Source organism: Zingiber officinale, unplaced genomic scaffold, assembly GCF_018446385.1.
Source record: "Zingiber officinale cultivar Zhangliang unplaced genomic scaffold, Zo_v1.1 ctg254, whole genome shotgun sequence".
NCBI lineage: Eukaryota > Viridiplantae > Streptophyta > Magnoliopsida > Zingiberales > Zingiberaceae > Zingiber > Zingiber officinale.
Genome location: NW_024589925.1, coordinates 130,919 through 146,736, shown reverse-complemented (window position 1 = coordinate 146,736; position 15,818 = coordinate 130,919). Strand labels below are relative to the sequence as shown.

Sequence of the window (15,818 nt, the reverse complement as noted above, 5' to 3'; positions counted from 1 at the left end):
CTTGATCCTATAAACAAGAGTTGCATAGAGATGTAATTGGTAATTAGTTACCTACCGATCATACTAAGTCTTTGGCGATTTAGCCAAAGCTAACTCAAGGCGTAGTATGATGTGGATCTTTTCCCACATGAATTATAGAATTCAGTGGGAGCATCATTTAATTAAAGGCCTAAATAGATGATTAATAGAATATGATATATATTTATTTTCTGTAATTTCTGTTGTAGATTGCCATGACGTCAAATACGAACTCTTTCTCCCTGCGTTCTGTCCTTAAGAAGGACAAGCTCAACGGAGCTAATTTCCTGGACTGGTACGGGAATCTAAGAATTGTTCTCACACAGGAACGTAAACTGTACGTTCTGGAGCAGCCCATTCCGGAGGTACCTCCTACCACTGCCGCGCGAGCTGACCGAGATGCTTACAAGAAGCATCAAGATGACGCATTAGATGTGTCATGTCTCATGCTCGCAACCATGAACTCTGAGCTTCAGAAGCAACACGAGTTGATGGGTGCTTATGATATGGTTGAACATCTTCGTCAACTGTATCAAGGACAAGCAGGGCACTGGAAGAGGAACTGCACAGGATACCTGGAAGATCTTAAGAAGAAGAGAAATAAGATTTCTACTTCAGGTATAAATGTTATAGAAGTCAACCTCTCTATTTCTTCATCGTGGGTATTAGATACTGGATGTGCTTCTCACATTTGTACTAATGTACAAGCGCTGAGAAATAGCAGAGTATTGACGAAGGGCGAGATAGACCTACGAGTAGGCAATGGAGCATGGGTTGCTGCTGTTGCTGTAGGAACTTACTATCTATCTCTATCCTCTGGGCTTGTACTAGAATTAGATGATTGTTGTTATGTGCCTGCATTAACTAAGAACATAATTTCAGTTTCTTGTTTGGACAAGAAAGGTTTTTCATTTATAATAAAGAACAAATGTTGTTCAGTTTATTTAAATGATATGTTTTATTGTAGTGCACCTCTGATGAACGAACTCTATATTCTAGACCTTGAGAACCCTATCTATAACATAAGTACCAAGAGGTTCATGTCAAATGACATGAACCAAACTTATCTCTGGCACTATCGCTTAGGTCGTATAAATGACAAACGCTTATCCCAACTCCATAAGGATGGTTTGCTGGACTCATTTGATTTTGAATTATATGAGATATGCGAGTCATGTCTTCTAGGCAAGATGACCAAGACTCCCTTTAGTGGACACAATGAGAGAGCGACTAACTTGTTAGGTCTTATACATAGTGATGTATGTGGCCCTTTCAATGTCACTGCTAGAGGTGGTTATAGGTACTTCATTACATTTACTGATGACTTCAGTAGATATGGATATGTGTATTTGATGACACATAAGTCAGAATCCTTTGAAAAGTTCAAAGAATTCAAGAATAAAGTACAAAACCAGCTTGGCAAAAGTATTAAGATACTTCGATCAGATCGAGGTGGTGAATACGTTAGCCATGAGTTTCGTGACTATCTAGCTGAGTGTGGGATTCTATCTCAAATCACTCCTCCTGGAACACCACAGTGGAATGGTGTATCCGAAAGGAGGAATCATACCTTATTAGATATGGTATGATCTATGATGAGTCACACAGATCTTCCTATGTATCTTTGGGGCTATGCTCTAGACACAACAGCCTTCATTCTCAATCGAGTTCCATTCAAGGCTGTAATACAGACACCATATAGGATATATGGAGTGGGAGAGATGCCCAGGTGTCTTTTATGAGGATTTGGGGTTGTGAGGCTTACGTTCGACGTCAAGTCTCGGACAAATTGAGACCCAAATCCGACAAGTTCTATTTCATTAGATATCCCAAGGAAACGAAGGGATATTACTTCTACGTTCCCAGTCAACACAAGGTAGTTGTGGCTAAGACTGGGGTATTTCTAGAAAGGGATTTTATTTCTAGAAAGACTAGTGGAAGTACGATCTCAAGATGCGAACAATAGCACTAAAGTCTCGATGGAAGTTGAACTGGAACCACAAAGTGTTGTGGAAGATGTTGTTCCACAAGGAGTTGAGGAACAACAACCAGTTCAAGTAGGCATACCTCTTCGCAGGTCTGATAGGGTACGTCGTCAGCCTGAGAGATACTCATTTCTCTTGTCTAACCATGATGATGTTGTGCTCATAGAGGATGAGCCCACATCCTATCAGGAAACTGTGATGAGACCAGATTCCGAGAAATGGCTAGAAGCCATGAAATCCGAGATGGAATCCATGTACACTAATCAAGTATGGACTTTGGTTGATCCACCTGAACAGGGTCAAACCCATTGGGTGTAAGTGGGTCTTTAAGAGAAAGACTGACATGGATGGACTTATTTATAAGGGTCGCTTAGTAGCTAAAGGTTTCAAGCAAATTCATGGTATTGACTATGATGAAACATTTTCTCCAGTAACGATGTTTAAGTCCATTCGGATCATGCTTGCTATTGCAGCATACCACGATTATGATATCTGGCAGATGGATGTCAAAACTGCGTTTCTGAGTGGAAACTTGCTCGAGGATGTGTACATGACACAACCTGAAGGTTTTGTAGATCCACAGCATACTAGCAGAGTATGCAAGCTGCATAGGTCCATTTATGGACTCAAGCAAGCTTCTCGGAGCTGGAATCTTTGATTCGATGATACAATCAAACAGTTTGGTTTCATCAAGAATGAAGATGAACCTTGTGTCTACAAGAAGGTTGTAGGGAACACAGTTGTCTTCCTTATATTGTATGTGGATGACATGCTACTCATTGGGAAAGACATCCCTTTGCTGCAGTCTGTCAAGACTTGGCTAGGGACTTGTTCTCAATGAAGGACTTAGGTGAAGCATCCCGTATTCTAGGCATACAGATCTATAGAGATAGATCTAAGAGATTGCTTGGCCTAAGTCAGAGTACATATATTGACAGGGTACTCCTACGGTTTGCCATGCAGAACTCCAAGAAGGGATTTCTGCCGATGTCACATGACGTGAGTCTTTCGAAGACTCAAGGTCCCTCTTCTAGAGAGGAGAGAGACCGCATGGATCAGATCCCTTATGCCTCAGCCATAGGATCTATCATGTATGTCATGCTATGTACTTGTCCTGATGTCCCATATGCTTTGAGCCTGACGAGCATATACCAGTCAGATCCAAGTGAAAGTCACTGGATAACGGTCAAGAATATTCTTAAGTACTTGAGAAGGACTAAAGAATATTTCTTGATATATGGAGACAATGACGAGCTAGCTGTAAAGGGTTACAGTGATGCCAGCTTCCAGACCGACCAGGATGATTATCGATCGCAGTCAGGGTTCGTGTTTTGCATAAATGGTAGTGCTGTGAGCTGGAAGAGTTCGAAGCAAGATACAGTCGCTGATTCTATGACAGAGGCCGAGTATATTACTGCATCAGAAGCAGCAAAGGAGGTAGTTTGGATCCGCAAGTTCATCACTGAACTTGGGGTGGTTCCTTGCATTGCTGACCCTATTGAGCTCTATTGTGACAACAATGGAGAAATTGTGCAGGCTAAGGAACCTCGCTCACACCAGCGGACCAAACATATACTAGCGCTTCCATCTCATTCGAGAGATCATCGATAGAGAAGATGTGAAGATTTGCAGAGTACCCACAGAGGCTAACATCACAGATCCCTTGACCAAGGCTTTGGCACAAAGAAAGCATGATGGTCACACTAGGTCATTAGGCCTTAGAGCCTACACTGATTGACACTTGTGCTAGTGGGAGATTGTTGGTTAGAGCCCTAGAGCCAATCATTTGATGATTGTTGTCTGGACTCATTGTATCATATTCTTTCATATATAAATAAAGGCATTTGTTTTGGTTATTATACTTGTATTGGTGCCAAATAACTAAGTATAATAGCGTCCTTGAGTAGAAGGTTCTTACCTATATCAATCGATTGGTTGAATCGATAGTGAGATGATATAGGGAACACTACTCTTAATCATTCCTAGTCGAGTATTAACATTCAGGGACAATGTTAATGTGATGAGACTAGCATGTAGGTCAACTCGATGGCTTGATCTCACAAGTCATGGATATGGATATCAAGTTGACACATGGGTATGCATTGGAGAATGTATACTAAATGACCCGCCATGAGAAAGTATCATGGATCGTTACATGAGTGTCATATACTTTCTCATTTGGCTATTAGTATGACTACTAGTCCTTGGACCTGAAGTCACCATGGTTCCCTATATAAGGAGTTACGTACTTTCACTTAGTCAAACGTCACCCGTAACTGGGTGGAATATAAAGGCGATTTCTGGGTTTGTAACAAATTATGCGGAAGGATGTGAGTGATGTAGACGGGATCTATCCCACCTATATGACGGGAGTGATATCGATATTCTTGATAGAGTGAGACCACGAAGTGCATGGCCATGCCCAAATGAGTCAATATGAGATATTGAGCTCATTTGATTGAGTAAGTCTACTTGGAGTTCAAGATTTAGATTGATTAGAGGATGACACGGTCTATGCCTCGCATTGATCAATCTAGATGTCAAGGATAGAAGGACACTTGTCATATATTGTGAGGAGTCACAATTAGTAGTCATAAGTGTTGGGGGATCGGTGGCCGGCTTGAAGGGGGGTTGGATAGACGGCACCCCCAAATCACTCGCTTTCTACGTATTTGTTAGTTGCGCAGCGGAATACAAATAATACAAACACAAATACGAATGCTAAATACAAATACAAAGAACAAGAAAGAGCAAGCAAACCAACACGCGCCGATTTATGTGGTTCGGAGATGATGCTCCTACTCCACGGCTGTCCGTAAGGTGGACGATCCCTCAATCCGTCGGTGGATTAGTCCCCGGAAACTCCGGCTAGCTCAAACCGCTCCTTGTGGGTGGAGAAACCTCACCACAACTTCAACCAAGAACACTTGGACACAAGAGATCCTTGAGCACTTTGGTGACTACTAATTAGGCTTTAACCAAGTCTAATTTCGTCGCCTTGGCCGACCATACCAAGCTCCTTCTTATAGAGCTTGGAACAAATCAGAACCTAATTTGCCCGTTACCAGTCGACTGGTCCTTGCACCAGTCGACTGATGCCAACCCAACGGCTATCTCAACGGCTCTCTGCTACAGTGCATCAGTCGACTGGTCCATACACCAGTCGACTGCTACAGTACGCTACAGTAACTGCTGCAGTACGCTACAGTAACTGCTACAGTGCCGCTACAGTAAACCCTAAAGCTAGGATTTTACTCCGAGTACAATCTCTCATGCACTCGTAACCTCACGACTCATTTGACTCTTCTTTGCAGCCTTGACCTCTTGCCTTCAAGCCTACTTCCTTTGGCTCTCGTCCCTCGGATGCATCCAAGCCCGCGGCTCGTCCTCAATGCCATCCTTCGCGTATGCCTCGAAGTCGCTTCCCTCGGCCCTTGTCCTCGCTGCCTTGTCCACGGTCCCTCGGATGCTCCATCCTTCACCGGACTCGAAGCCGTCAACCTGAGTCATATGTGTCACCTGCAGTCCTGCACAACTCAAGTACACATATCAAATAACAAGGGTAAACCTAACTTAAACTCTTTGCCCAAACACCAAAACACATGGTCCCGCGGACCATTGGGATTGCTCCAACAATAAGGTGATGTTGGATCTCAACATTCTTGTAACTTGGGGAGTAATGATGTGTTGCTAGATACCGCTCATTACTTATGCTTCTAAATGGGTTTAGGAGCATTGCCAAGGTTACAAGAACCTATAGGGTCACACACAAAGGACAATTAGATGGAGATTAGGTTCATTTGATGAACCTAAAGGATTAGGTTCATTTGATGAACCTAAAGGATTAGGTTCATGTGATGAACCAAATTGGATTAAGAGTAATCCAAATTAGGCTAATTGAGTTGGACTCAATTCGGTTCATGTATTAAATGAGTCTAATTTGGACTTAGACTCATTGAATCAATTTAATTCAATGAATAGAGATTCATTAAATTAAAATTGACTTGAACCAATGGTTAGATTTGATCAACCATGGGAGAGAAGTAGTCAAGTTTGACTTGACTTGAGAGGAAGATGAAGGGTCAAGTTTGACTTGACCATTTGCCACCTCATTGGTGAGTTGACATTAAGTGGGTCAATGATGATGCTCCACATCATCATGGTTGCTTAAGTGGGATGCCACCTCATGGGAGTGACCAAGAGTTGTGACTCTTGGCATCCCATGGAGGTTACAAACCACTCAAAAGTGGCCGACCACTTTCATTCAAGGGGTAAGTTTCATTTTATGTTGAAACTCCCATTCTTCCTCAAGCTCTTCTCTTCTCTCCCTCTCCTCCATGGTTACTGATCTTCTAAGGTTGCTAGCACATCCTTAGAGGTTCTCTCCATCGACTTGTTCGTGTGGATACACATAGAGGGTTGTACATTTTGTTGGAGTGTATACTGAAAGCCTAAGCTTTTGTAAACATTTGTTTTGAATAAAGAATCACATTTGGTTAAATTATCTACATTTGTTTGTAGTTGTTCAATTAATTTATATTGTAGATAACATAGTATGTGGTGTCACATACAGAAGATGATGTTATCAGTACCTTATAAATTATAAACAGTGGCTCACGACCAAAATGGAAAGGAACAAACCATTAGAAGGTCGTAGTGTAATTAAGTATCAGTTTATCTTGATTGTATAATTACACTAGTACACTCAGAGTGTATTGAGTAGGACCATTTGAGGTCGTTTCTTTTATACTGACTTTATAAATAAACAAAGACCTCAGTTATTATGGAAGTGTGTGCTCTTAATCCTAATGTAATAACAAGCACATATATTTGATATTTATTTCTTTAATTTATCAATGGGTGAGATTTAGTTCGTTGAATCAATAAACCCGATAAGTTGGGAAATGGTATCACTTATAGTGTGTGTTGTTGATTATAGAAGGAAACTGTGTCCTAGAGATACTAGGTTGATAATGTCCTCAAGAGGAGCTCATAAAGATTGTCATGTTAAACCCTGCAGGTGGACTTAGTCCGACATGATAATAAGGTTGAGTGGTACTACTCTTGGATTTAGATATTAATTAAATGAGTTGTCAGTAACTCACTTAATTAGTGGATATTCGATATCTTAAACACAGGGAGACTAACACACTCATAATAAGAAGGAGCCCAAAAATGTAATTTGGGATTGGTGCGGTAGTTCAATGATAGTTCTCTAGTGGAATGAATTATCATTGATAAAATTAAGTTGTGTGTTCGGGGCGAACACGGGATGCTTAATTTTATTGGGAGACCAAAACCAATTCCTCCTCTCGGTCCCTATCGTAGCCTCTTATTTGTAGAGTTCTATACCCACCTATACCCACCTTCTATACCCACCCAATAGGGGCCGGCCAAGCTAGCTTGGGAAACAAGCTAGGGCCGGCCTAGGTATGAATTTGGGTGGCCGGCCCTAGCTTGAACCCAAGCTAGTGGGGGCCGGCCAAATTAAATTAAAAAGGAATTTTAATTTTAATTTTTATTATGTGGAAGAAATAATTTATTAAAGAGAATTTAAATTAAAATATCTCTCTTATAAAAGATCTACAAAAGATTAAAGAAAGAGATTAGATTTCTTTCCTTATATGTAGATTGGTGAGATATTTTATTTTCTCTTTAAAATTATTCACATGTTGATAAAATTAAAATTATAGAAATTTCCTTTTATCAACCATGAAGAGATTTTTAAAGAGAAATTTTATTTTTTAAAATTCCCGGAAACAAATTAGGAAGTTTTAATTTGTTGATTGAAACTCTCCAAATTTGCTCTTTTGATTATGGCCGGCCATCACAAGGTTGATTGGGAAATTTTATTTTATTTTTCTCAATTAATTCATGTCAAGGAAAATTGAGGAAATTTTATTGTAATTAAATTTCCTAATTTGCCTAGGCCAAGGAATATAAAAGAAGGGGTAGGGGTGCCTTCATGAGACACAACCTCTATTATTTTCTCTCCCTCTTTTCCTTGGTGTTGTGGCCGGCCATCTTCTCTTCTTCCTCTTTGTGGTGGCCGAAACTCTCTATTGCTTGGAGCTCTTGTGGAGGCCGGATACTACTTGGAGAAGAAGAAGAAGAAGGAGAAGAAGCTTGCATCTCTTAGAGCTTGGTTGGTGTTTTTCTTCTTCCTTGGTGAAGCTTTCTTATTTTGGCCGAACCTAGCTAGGAGGAGAAGAAGGTGCTTGGTGGTTTCTCATCTCGGAAGATCGTTGCCCACACAACGTCCGAGGTTAGAAGAGGAATACGGTAGAAGATCAAGAGGTTTTTCTACAAGGTAAAACTAGTAATTTTTCTTTCCGCATCATGCTAGTTATTTATGGAAATAATACCAAATACAAGAGGCTTACGTTCTAGAATTTCGAATATGTTTTTCGATGTTGTGTTCTTTTGTTTTTTTCTTTTCCTTGTGATTTGATTGTTCTCTTTGGTTAACCTAAAGTTATTTTAGGAAATTAAATATTAGCTTTCTATAAAAGGTTTTGTCTAGTCGGTGGTGGTTGCTCCCATATCCAAGAAGGCCATGTGCCTCGCCACGTCAGTACTGGGAACCAATTATGGAAATTAATATTTAATGGAATTAATAACTTAAGGAGACTTGGGTCGAACGTGTTAAGTTCCGCAGGAGACCCAAGTCAAAACCTAAAAGAACAAATAGATTAAGTTTTGGATCAAACGTGTTAAGTTCCGCAGGCGATCCAAAATTTAATTTAAAAGAACACATGGTAGCTAGGAAAAGGTTCAGACCTTTGTACAAAATTTTTGTACAGTGGAACCTATAGGTTTTCCGAGTAGCAACCAACACATTTGACAACCTCGAGATCCGGCATCATTTGGACGAGCGGGATACGTGAAGGGCTTCGCTTCAAGGGTAATCTTTCTTCCTTGTAGATCTAGTGTAGATCTAGTTTAGAGAAACTCGTACACGAAGTTTTATGAAATTTTATAAACTTTGCACCGATCCGTGGCATGAGTTTCGAGATTTCCGCAACGTAAAAAGTGATTTTTGCGGTTCGAAAAACCCAACATATTTTACACAATATCACACATAGATATTGAAAATAATATTATCACTATGATTTTAATAAAAATTTTGGTCATCTGATGCTAAATAAAAACTATCTCACGTTTAACATAGCTCATGGACACTTCGTAATTACAACAAAATAATTTAATGTAAACTAAAATAATGATAATTTCATAAGAATGTTCTCAAAGTTGAGGGTAGATGATGGTGTTGATAGATGAGATACAAACGAAAGAGGTTTAGAGTATCTATATCAATTTTTTAATTACTATATCTAAAATTTTAATTAAATAATTTAATTTATTAAATTTAGATAATCATCTTTCACTACACACTACATCAACTATCTTAAATTTTTATTATCTTTAATTTTTTATTATTTTCAACTATTTTTTTTATTATTATATTTATATAATGAGCAAAAGAAGAGAGATTGAAAAGAATGAATGGAAAGGGAAAGATTAAAAATAAATATTATTTTATTTTTATATTGAAGTTCTTAAATTTAAAAAATCACTATTCAATAAATCTAAATTTAAAAATTAGATATAGCAGTTGATTAAAAAAAAATTTAACTACTTATATAAAATTTAAAATAAAATTTTTAAATATTGTAGCTAATATGAATGCTCTTATAGACTGAAAAGCAATATCGTTTTGATATCTTTAAATAAGGTACTCATTCAGCAAGAGGACCCATTGAAAGATCCAACATTGGATGTAGGGGAGACTGATGCATTCATTTGCACTCCTAGCTAATTCACGGCTGTACGTGTTGTTAATGAACTAAAACACAAATCTACTCTGCTAACCTGCATGCTTCCTACAGAAATAAATGAATGAAGAATTAATATGCTCGTCTTCATTATCCTGCAAAAATAAAAGCAAACTGGTAGGGAAGGGAACTCCGGCGACACAATTCCTTGCTTCTCATGGACTCCTAACTGCCATATGCAGCATATGGAACAAATCATCTGTAAAGCTTCTTGCAACGTGCCCATAGTGATAGACGTGGCCATTGTGATAGTGGCACGAAAAGAATACTCGTCTTCTGGTGTAGACTGCAGCAGCGAGTTTTAAGACTTGTTACAAGCCCTAGTCTATTATTAACCATTAAATAATAGCCAAAAGGTTAAAGCATACACAGAACCGTCCATATTGACCCCATACAGCAGTCCGATGGAACTACTTGTTAGCCAAGTCTCCGTAGAAATATTATTCCATGGCAAACAATGACAAAGTTACTGGTCACTTAATTTGATTATTTTGTTAGATCGATCATCTGGTCATTTTGTTTAATTTTGATTCCTATTTTCCAGAGAACAAAACTGCAAGAGCATGATATCTGGGTCATCCAGAAAAGTAAGTCTGGGCCCTCTAACAAAGTTCTTTTTTTTTTTTTAAAAAAAAAAGCAAAACATCATTAAAGACAATTGGTATCCTAATCACTTAATCATATCTGTAGGAGATTATTGAATTATTGGAGTCCATGACATCGACACATTTAGGTTAACATGATTTGATTGATAATCACTAAAAAAATGAAACGGCAAAGTTTTGGAGAAAAACTTAGCAAAGGAACATTCCTTATATATGTTTATCAAATGCAAAGAGAGCATCAATAACTTAAATATTAGAAAGCTGCACATGATTCAAACTCTCCGAAAGCAAAAAAGCTACAACAACCAGCCTACAAATGGTTTCTGAATGCAGCTATGCTTCCAATTAGTCCTGCTCAATTTTGGTCCAGAGTTTCTATCGCCTGCCATGGACAACCTATTGCAGTTCTTCCTTGTTTTCGCTTCCCTCAGTATTTGTGCTACTTCAAACAAAGTTGCAGAGGTATTGATGAATGAACCCTAGTTCTATGTTGCTTTCAGACTAATAAACAAGAACATGAAGACTCTATCCTTTTGTTCATCTAGAAATATTGTTGCTAAACATAATAAAGGTTCTAGTTATTCAGTACCTTCTCCTGAATTAATTGTTGTACTATGATTCATCTGACAATTCACTAGCCTTGAAAGTTTAATTCTACAGAGGGAAATCAGACCTTCTATATCTTTAATCATCGTAATTGTCATACTAAAATTTTCTACTTCACAAAATTTCATATTGCCGAGTTATATCTTAACATCTTAAATAGCTGCATCTGTTTTCTATAGCCGTATGTTGTCTACATGGGTAGCATAGAAGGTGGAGACCATGATGCTCTACAAGCAGAACACCTGCAAACGTTATCCTCTGTCATTCCAAGGTAACACAGTACTTCTGAGAGATTGTTATATGTAATCTATAACCTTGTAATGGCATGCAGCATGTTCTCATTTGATGTTTATCATAACAGTGATCAGAAAGAAAGGGTATCTCTAATACAAAGTTACCATCATGCATTCAAGGGATTCTCGGCCATGCTTACTCAAAAAGAGGCTTCATTATTATCTGGTTGCAATATTTTTCCTTAATTTACATTTATTAGTTTTTGATTAGTCTTCCAACACAATGAATTAGGTGCATGATAACAAATTCTCTACGTTGGGACGAGCGTATTCGTCTTTTTACCACCATGATAACAAATTCTCTGACAACAATTAATACCACATGTCTGAACCCAGGTTATGACAATGTGGTATCAGTTTTCCGAGATCACATTCTTCAACTTCAAACTACACGATCTTGGGATTTCTTAGATGAAGAATCTGGTATTGGATCACCACGACTCCGCAGTAAAGCGTCTAATGATGTTATAATTGGCATAATTGATACTGGTAATTTCACTAATTCTTATAAATTGAATTATATTCATCAGACATGAGCTTTTACGCAACATACTTGGAGCACAGAGAAAAGAAATACATGGAACTCTTTCATTCTTAAAAAACAAAACACTTGGTCGGATGATATTGAATGGAATGCAGATATTGGCCTTCTAACAGTCAATAAAATCTAAAAGGTGTGATATTAGAACTGAAGCAATGAAATTTTATTGCAGGAATATGGCCAGAATTGCCTAGTTTTAACGATAATGGGATGAGCATGATCCCATCAAGGTGGAAAGGAACCTGCATGGAAGGATCTGATTTCAAAAAATCTGATTGTAATAGGTAAATGCGTGACCTGGTAATTGTTTTTTTTTTGCATCTATTTATACAATAATTTATGTGTGTTTAAAAAATCTATGACAATATATATTCTTAAACCTCGCCTCAGTTCCTTATCCTATGAATTTATTTAATACTGTGATAGGAAGCTGATAGGTGCAAGATACTATACTAGTCAAGTAGTATCCATCCAACCACCATCAAATGACCCCCACGTTAACAAAGTAAATACTTTTGGATCACCAAGAGATAGTGTAGGTCATGGAACACACACAGCGTCCACAGCTGCTGGCTCAATGGTATCAAACGCTAGCTACTATGGCATAGCAGGAGGAGTAGCCAAGGGAGGTTCTCCTTCAAGTAGGCTCGCCATGTACAAGGCATGCTCACTCGGTGGATGTGCTAGCTCTACTGTGTTAAGAGCAATAGACGATGCTATTGATGATGGTGTCGACATAATCTCAATATCAATAGGAATGAGCTCTGTATTTCAGTCTGATTATCTAAGTGACCCCATCAGCATTGGTGCATTCCACGCTAACCAGAGAGGTATATTGGTTGTTTGTTCGGGTGGAAATGATGGGCCAGATCCATATACAGTGGTCAATTCAGCTCCATGGATTTTCACAGTTGCAGCTTCAAGTATTGATAGGAGTTTTCAGTCAACAATTGTTCTCGGCAATGGAAACATGTTCAAGGTAAATTACACTAGCAACAATGTCTGTGAAAATACTAATCTTTTGTGTTGTCAGAACTTCAAAACCTGTCACATTATATATCAACTAGATTGTGTCATTCTTTCAGAAACATCTGCGCAGTCAATCATGCCAAGCAAAATCTTCATTATTGAAGTATGATAATAGATTTATCTAAACCTCAAAATGTAAAACTACAAACTTGTCCAGGGAACAGCTATAAATTTCTCCAATCATAGTGAATCAGTGACATATCCCCTTGCTTATGGTGGCGATGTTGCAGCAGAGTTAACACCGAGATCAGAAGCAAGGTACTACTACATATCAAATTCAGTACTCTTCTCTCATATCCCGCAGAACAGTGGGTGCTAATCAGACTTGATTCTCCTCTTACTTTTCTCTTATGAAATTGATTCATAGTAATTGTTATCCTGGATCAATCGATGCTGATAAGGCTGCTGGAAAGATTTTAGTATGTGTCAACACTGATCCATCTGTGACAAGGCGTATAAAGAAGTCGGTAGCTGAAGGAGCAAAAGCTAAAGGGATGATTCTTATGGATGAGGTCGAAAAAGAGGTGCCATTTGATTCAGGCAGTTTCCCATTCTCACAGATTGGAAATGATATGGGAGATCAAATTCTTCGTTATATTAACTCTACTAGGTAAGATACGCTTTAAAAGTTTTAGGTTGCAGATCAAAGTGATTTTAATTTGTAAATTGCGAATGCAGAAAGCCTTCTGCTGTCATTCTACCAACTGAGGAAGTGAAGGAGTTCAAACCTGCACCGGCCGTTGCTTACTTCTCTGCCAGGGGTCCTGGAGCACTCACTGAATCTATTCTTAAGGTTCAATTTCTTTTCATGCTTAATTCAAATGGGGCCAATGTCTATACAAATTATCCATGGTCCATGACTTTCTTTGTTGTTGATTTATTTCTGATAAACAGCCTGATGTGATGGCTCCGGGCGTTAGCATTTTGGCAGCATCAATTCCTTCGTCTGATGGTGTTCCTGTAGGGAAAAAACCATCAACCTTTGCTATCAAATCAGGAACTTCAATGGCTTGCCCACATGTAGCTGGTGCTGGTGCCTTTGTGAAATCTGCTCATCCAAGGTGGTCTGCCTCAATGATAAGATCTGCACTCATGACAACAGGTATTTTGTCGCATGGGAATTTCAGTAGCACTGATATCAGAAATTATTGATAGCCTTGCTTTCATCCCTGCAATGCAGCTTCTGTAACAAACAACCTTGGAAAGTCCCTCACAAGCAACTCAGGTGCTAGTGCAAACTATCATGACACGGGAGCAGGAGAGATAAGTCCACTTAGAGCTCTGAGTCCAGGAATAATCTTTGAAACCACCACAGAAGACTACCTTAACTTCCTCTGCTACTATGGCTACAAAAACCAAGCAATAAGAACCATTGCGGGCACCAACTTCAGCTGTCCAATTAACCCCTCGCCAGACCTAATATCCAGCATCAATTATCCTTCCATCTCTATTGCAAAGTTGGAAGGCAAGAATCAAGCAGTGACAACTGTCAGCAGAACAGTGACAAATGTCGGACCACCAAATTCCACATACACTGTTTCTGTGGATGCTCCAACTGGATTAATAGTGAAGGTTTCACCTGAGAGGTTAGTTTTCACAAGGAGAGGGATGAAGGCTTCCTACCATGTCAATTTCCAAGCTACGACAATGAGCAAAGGATATGCATATGGGTCCATAGTATGGTCAGATGGAGCTCACAAGGTTACAACAGTATTTGCAGTCAATCTTATGTAATCCATTGTCTGTACAATTTGATCGAGTTTTTTTCTTCCCCTTTTTCCGAGTTTTGTCCTCCTACATTAATCTCTTCTGGTGCCTTCATTTTCTTTATATCTTTTGTTTTTCTATTATAACTTTTGCTTTCCTGTGGAATTGTGGTACCCGTAACTTTCCTACAATACCTGCATCGTGATTTCAGTATGCCGTTGAGCTCCTCGTTTTTTCTCTTAGTGATGTCTCCTTCTAATATTTTTAGGACAAAAATTAAAGGGACCTGTTAAATAAGAGCGATTATATTAGCGACCCCTTTTACAAAAGAGACAAATAAGCACTCCTTCCATAAACTATCTTAAGAATACTATGAATCCAGTGTTGTTCTATAAGCTATTGAGTAGCTTCTACAATATGTAAAATGTGTAGAAGCTACCAGCTAACTTCTATAATATATAGAAGTTAGCAGGTATTTGTTACACATTATACAAGTACATGCTCAATTGACACGCTTGATCGTAATTAAATTATGTTCATTTGAAATGAAATAAATGTCATAGAGTCTACATATTTATTTTGCTAATTGAAATATTATTTTTACATCAGATAAGCATGTTAGGATCGAAATATGGAGGGGGGGGGGGTTGAATAGTTTATCGCGCTTGATTGCTTGCTTCTTTGATGATGATATGCAGCAGAATAAACTCGAACCAAACTTACAACGCTAACACAAAGGATTTACTTGGTATCCACCTCAAGAAAAGATGACTAATCCAAGGATCCATACACGACACGCACTCCACTAATAAAAATACTCCTTCTCGATCGCAACCGGAGGCGGAGAAGTCTCATACAAACTCACACAACAATATACAACACCCACAAGAAGAAAATACAAAATATACAAATGGACCTTCTTGCTTACTTGTTGCTTGTTGTTGCCTCTTGAACCTTGGAAGTGTGATTACACTTGTCTCCAAGAGCCTTCAAGAACTTGCTATGAAAATGTGAAGAAGCTCACTGAGATCGCGCTGTAGTCGCTGGAGAGGAATCACAAAGAAGACGCTCACCAATGGATATAACCTATGCAATGGTCGGATCCCAATCGATTGAATGACTCTCAATCGATTGGGGAGACTTTGAATCGATCGGCTGATCGATTCAGAGCACCTCTGTGCTCTCTGGAAAACGCGTAA

At 38.8% G+C, this 15,818-nt stretch overlaps 1 protein-coding gene across 1 annotated transcript; it reads left to right on the top strand.

Annotated features, from left to right (window-relative positions):
- The first annotated feature begins 10,666 nt into the window (after nucleotides 1-10,666).
- Nucleotides 10,667-14,715, top strand: LOC122037326 (CO(2)-response secreted protease-like). Its single transcript, XM_042596756.1, has 11 exons — nucleotides 10,667-10,905; nucleotides 11,229-11,320; nucleotides 11,411-11,508; nucleotides 11,679-11,831; nucleotides 12,056-12,167; nucleotides 12,310-12,862; nucleotides 13,070-13,170; nucleotides 13,280-13,522; nucleotides 13,591-13,705; nucleotides 13,807-14,014; nucleotides 14,093-14,715. The coding sequence occupies exons 1-11, from the start codon at nucleotides 10,771-10,773 to the stop codon at nucleotides 14,644-14,646; spliced, it is 2,364 nt and encodes a 787-aa protein (XP_042452690.1). The 5' UTR covers nucleotides 10,667-10,770; the 3' UTR covers nucleotides 14,647-14,715.
- The last annotated feature ends 1,103 nt before the right edge of the window (nucleotides 14,716-15,818 follow it).

What these genes read in the sequence shown, in the direction of transcription:
- LOC122037326 (XM_042596756.1), top strand. Translation starts at nt 10,771, where the DNA reads ATGCAGCTATGCTTCCAATTAGTCCTGCTCAATTTTGGTCCAGAGTTT. An exon ending in AGAGGCTTCATTATTATCTG is followed by an intron (nt 11,509 to 11,678) that starts GTTGCAATATTT and finishes GTCTGAACCCAG; the next exon opens with GTTATGACAATGTGGTATCA. An exon ending in AATTGGCATAATTGATACTG is followed by an intron (nt 11,832 to 12,055) that starts GTAATTTCACTA and finishes ATTTTATTGCAG; the next exon opens with GAATATGGCCAGAATTGCCT.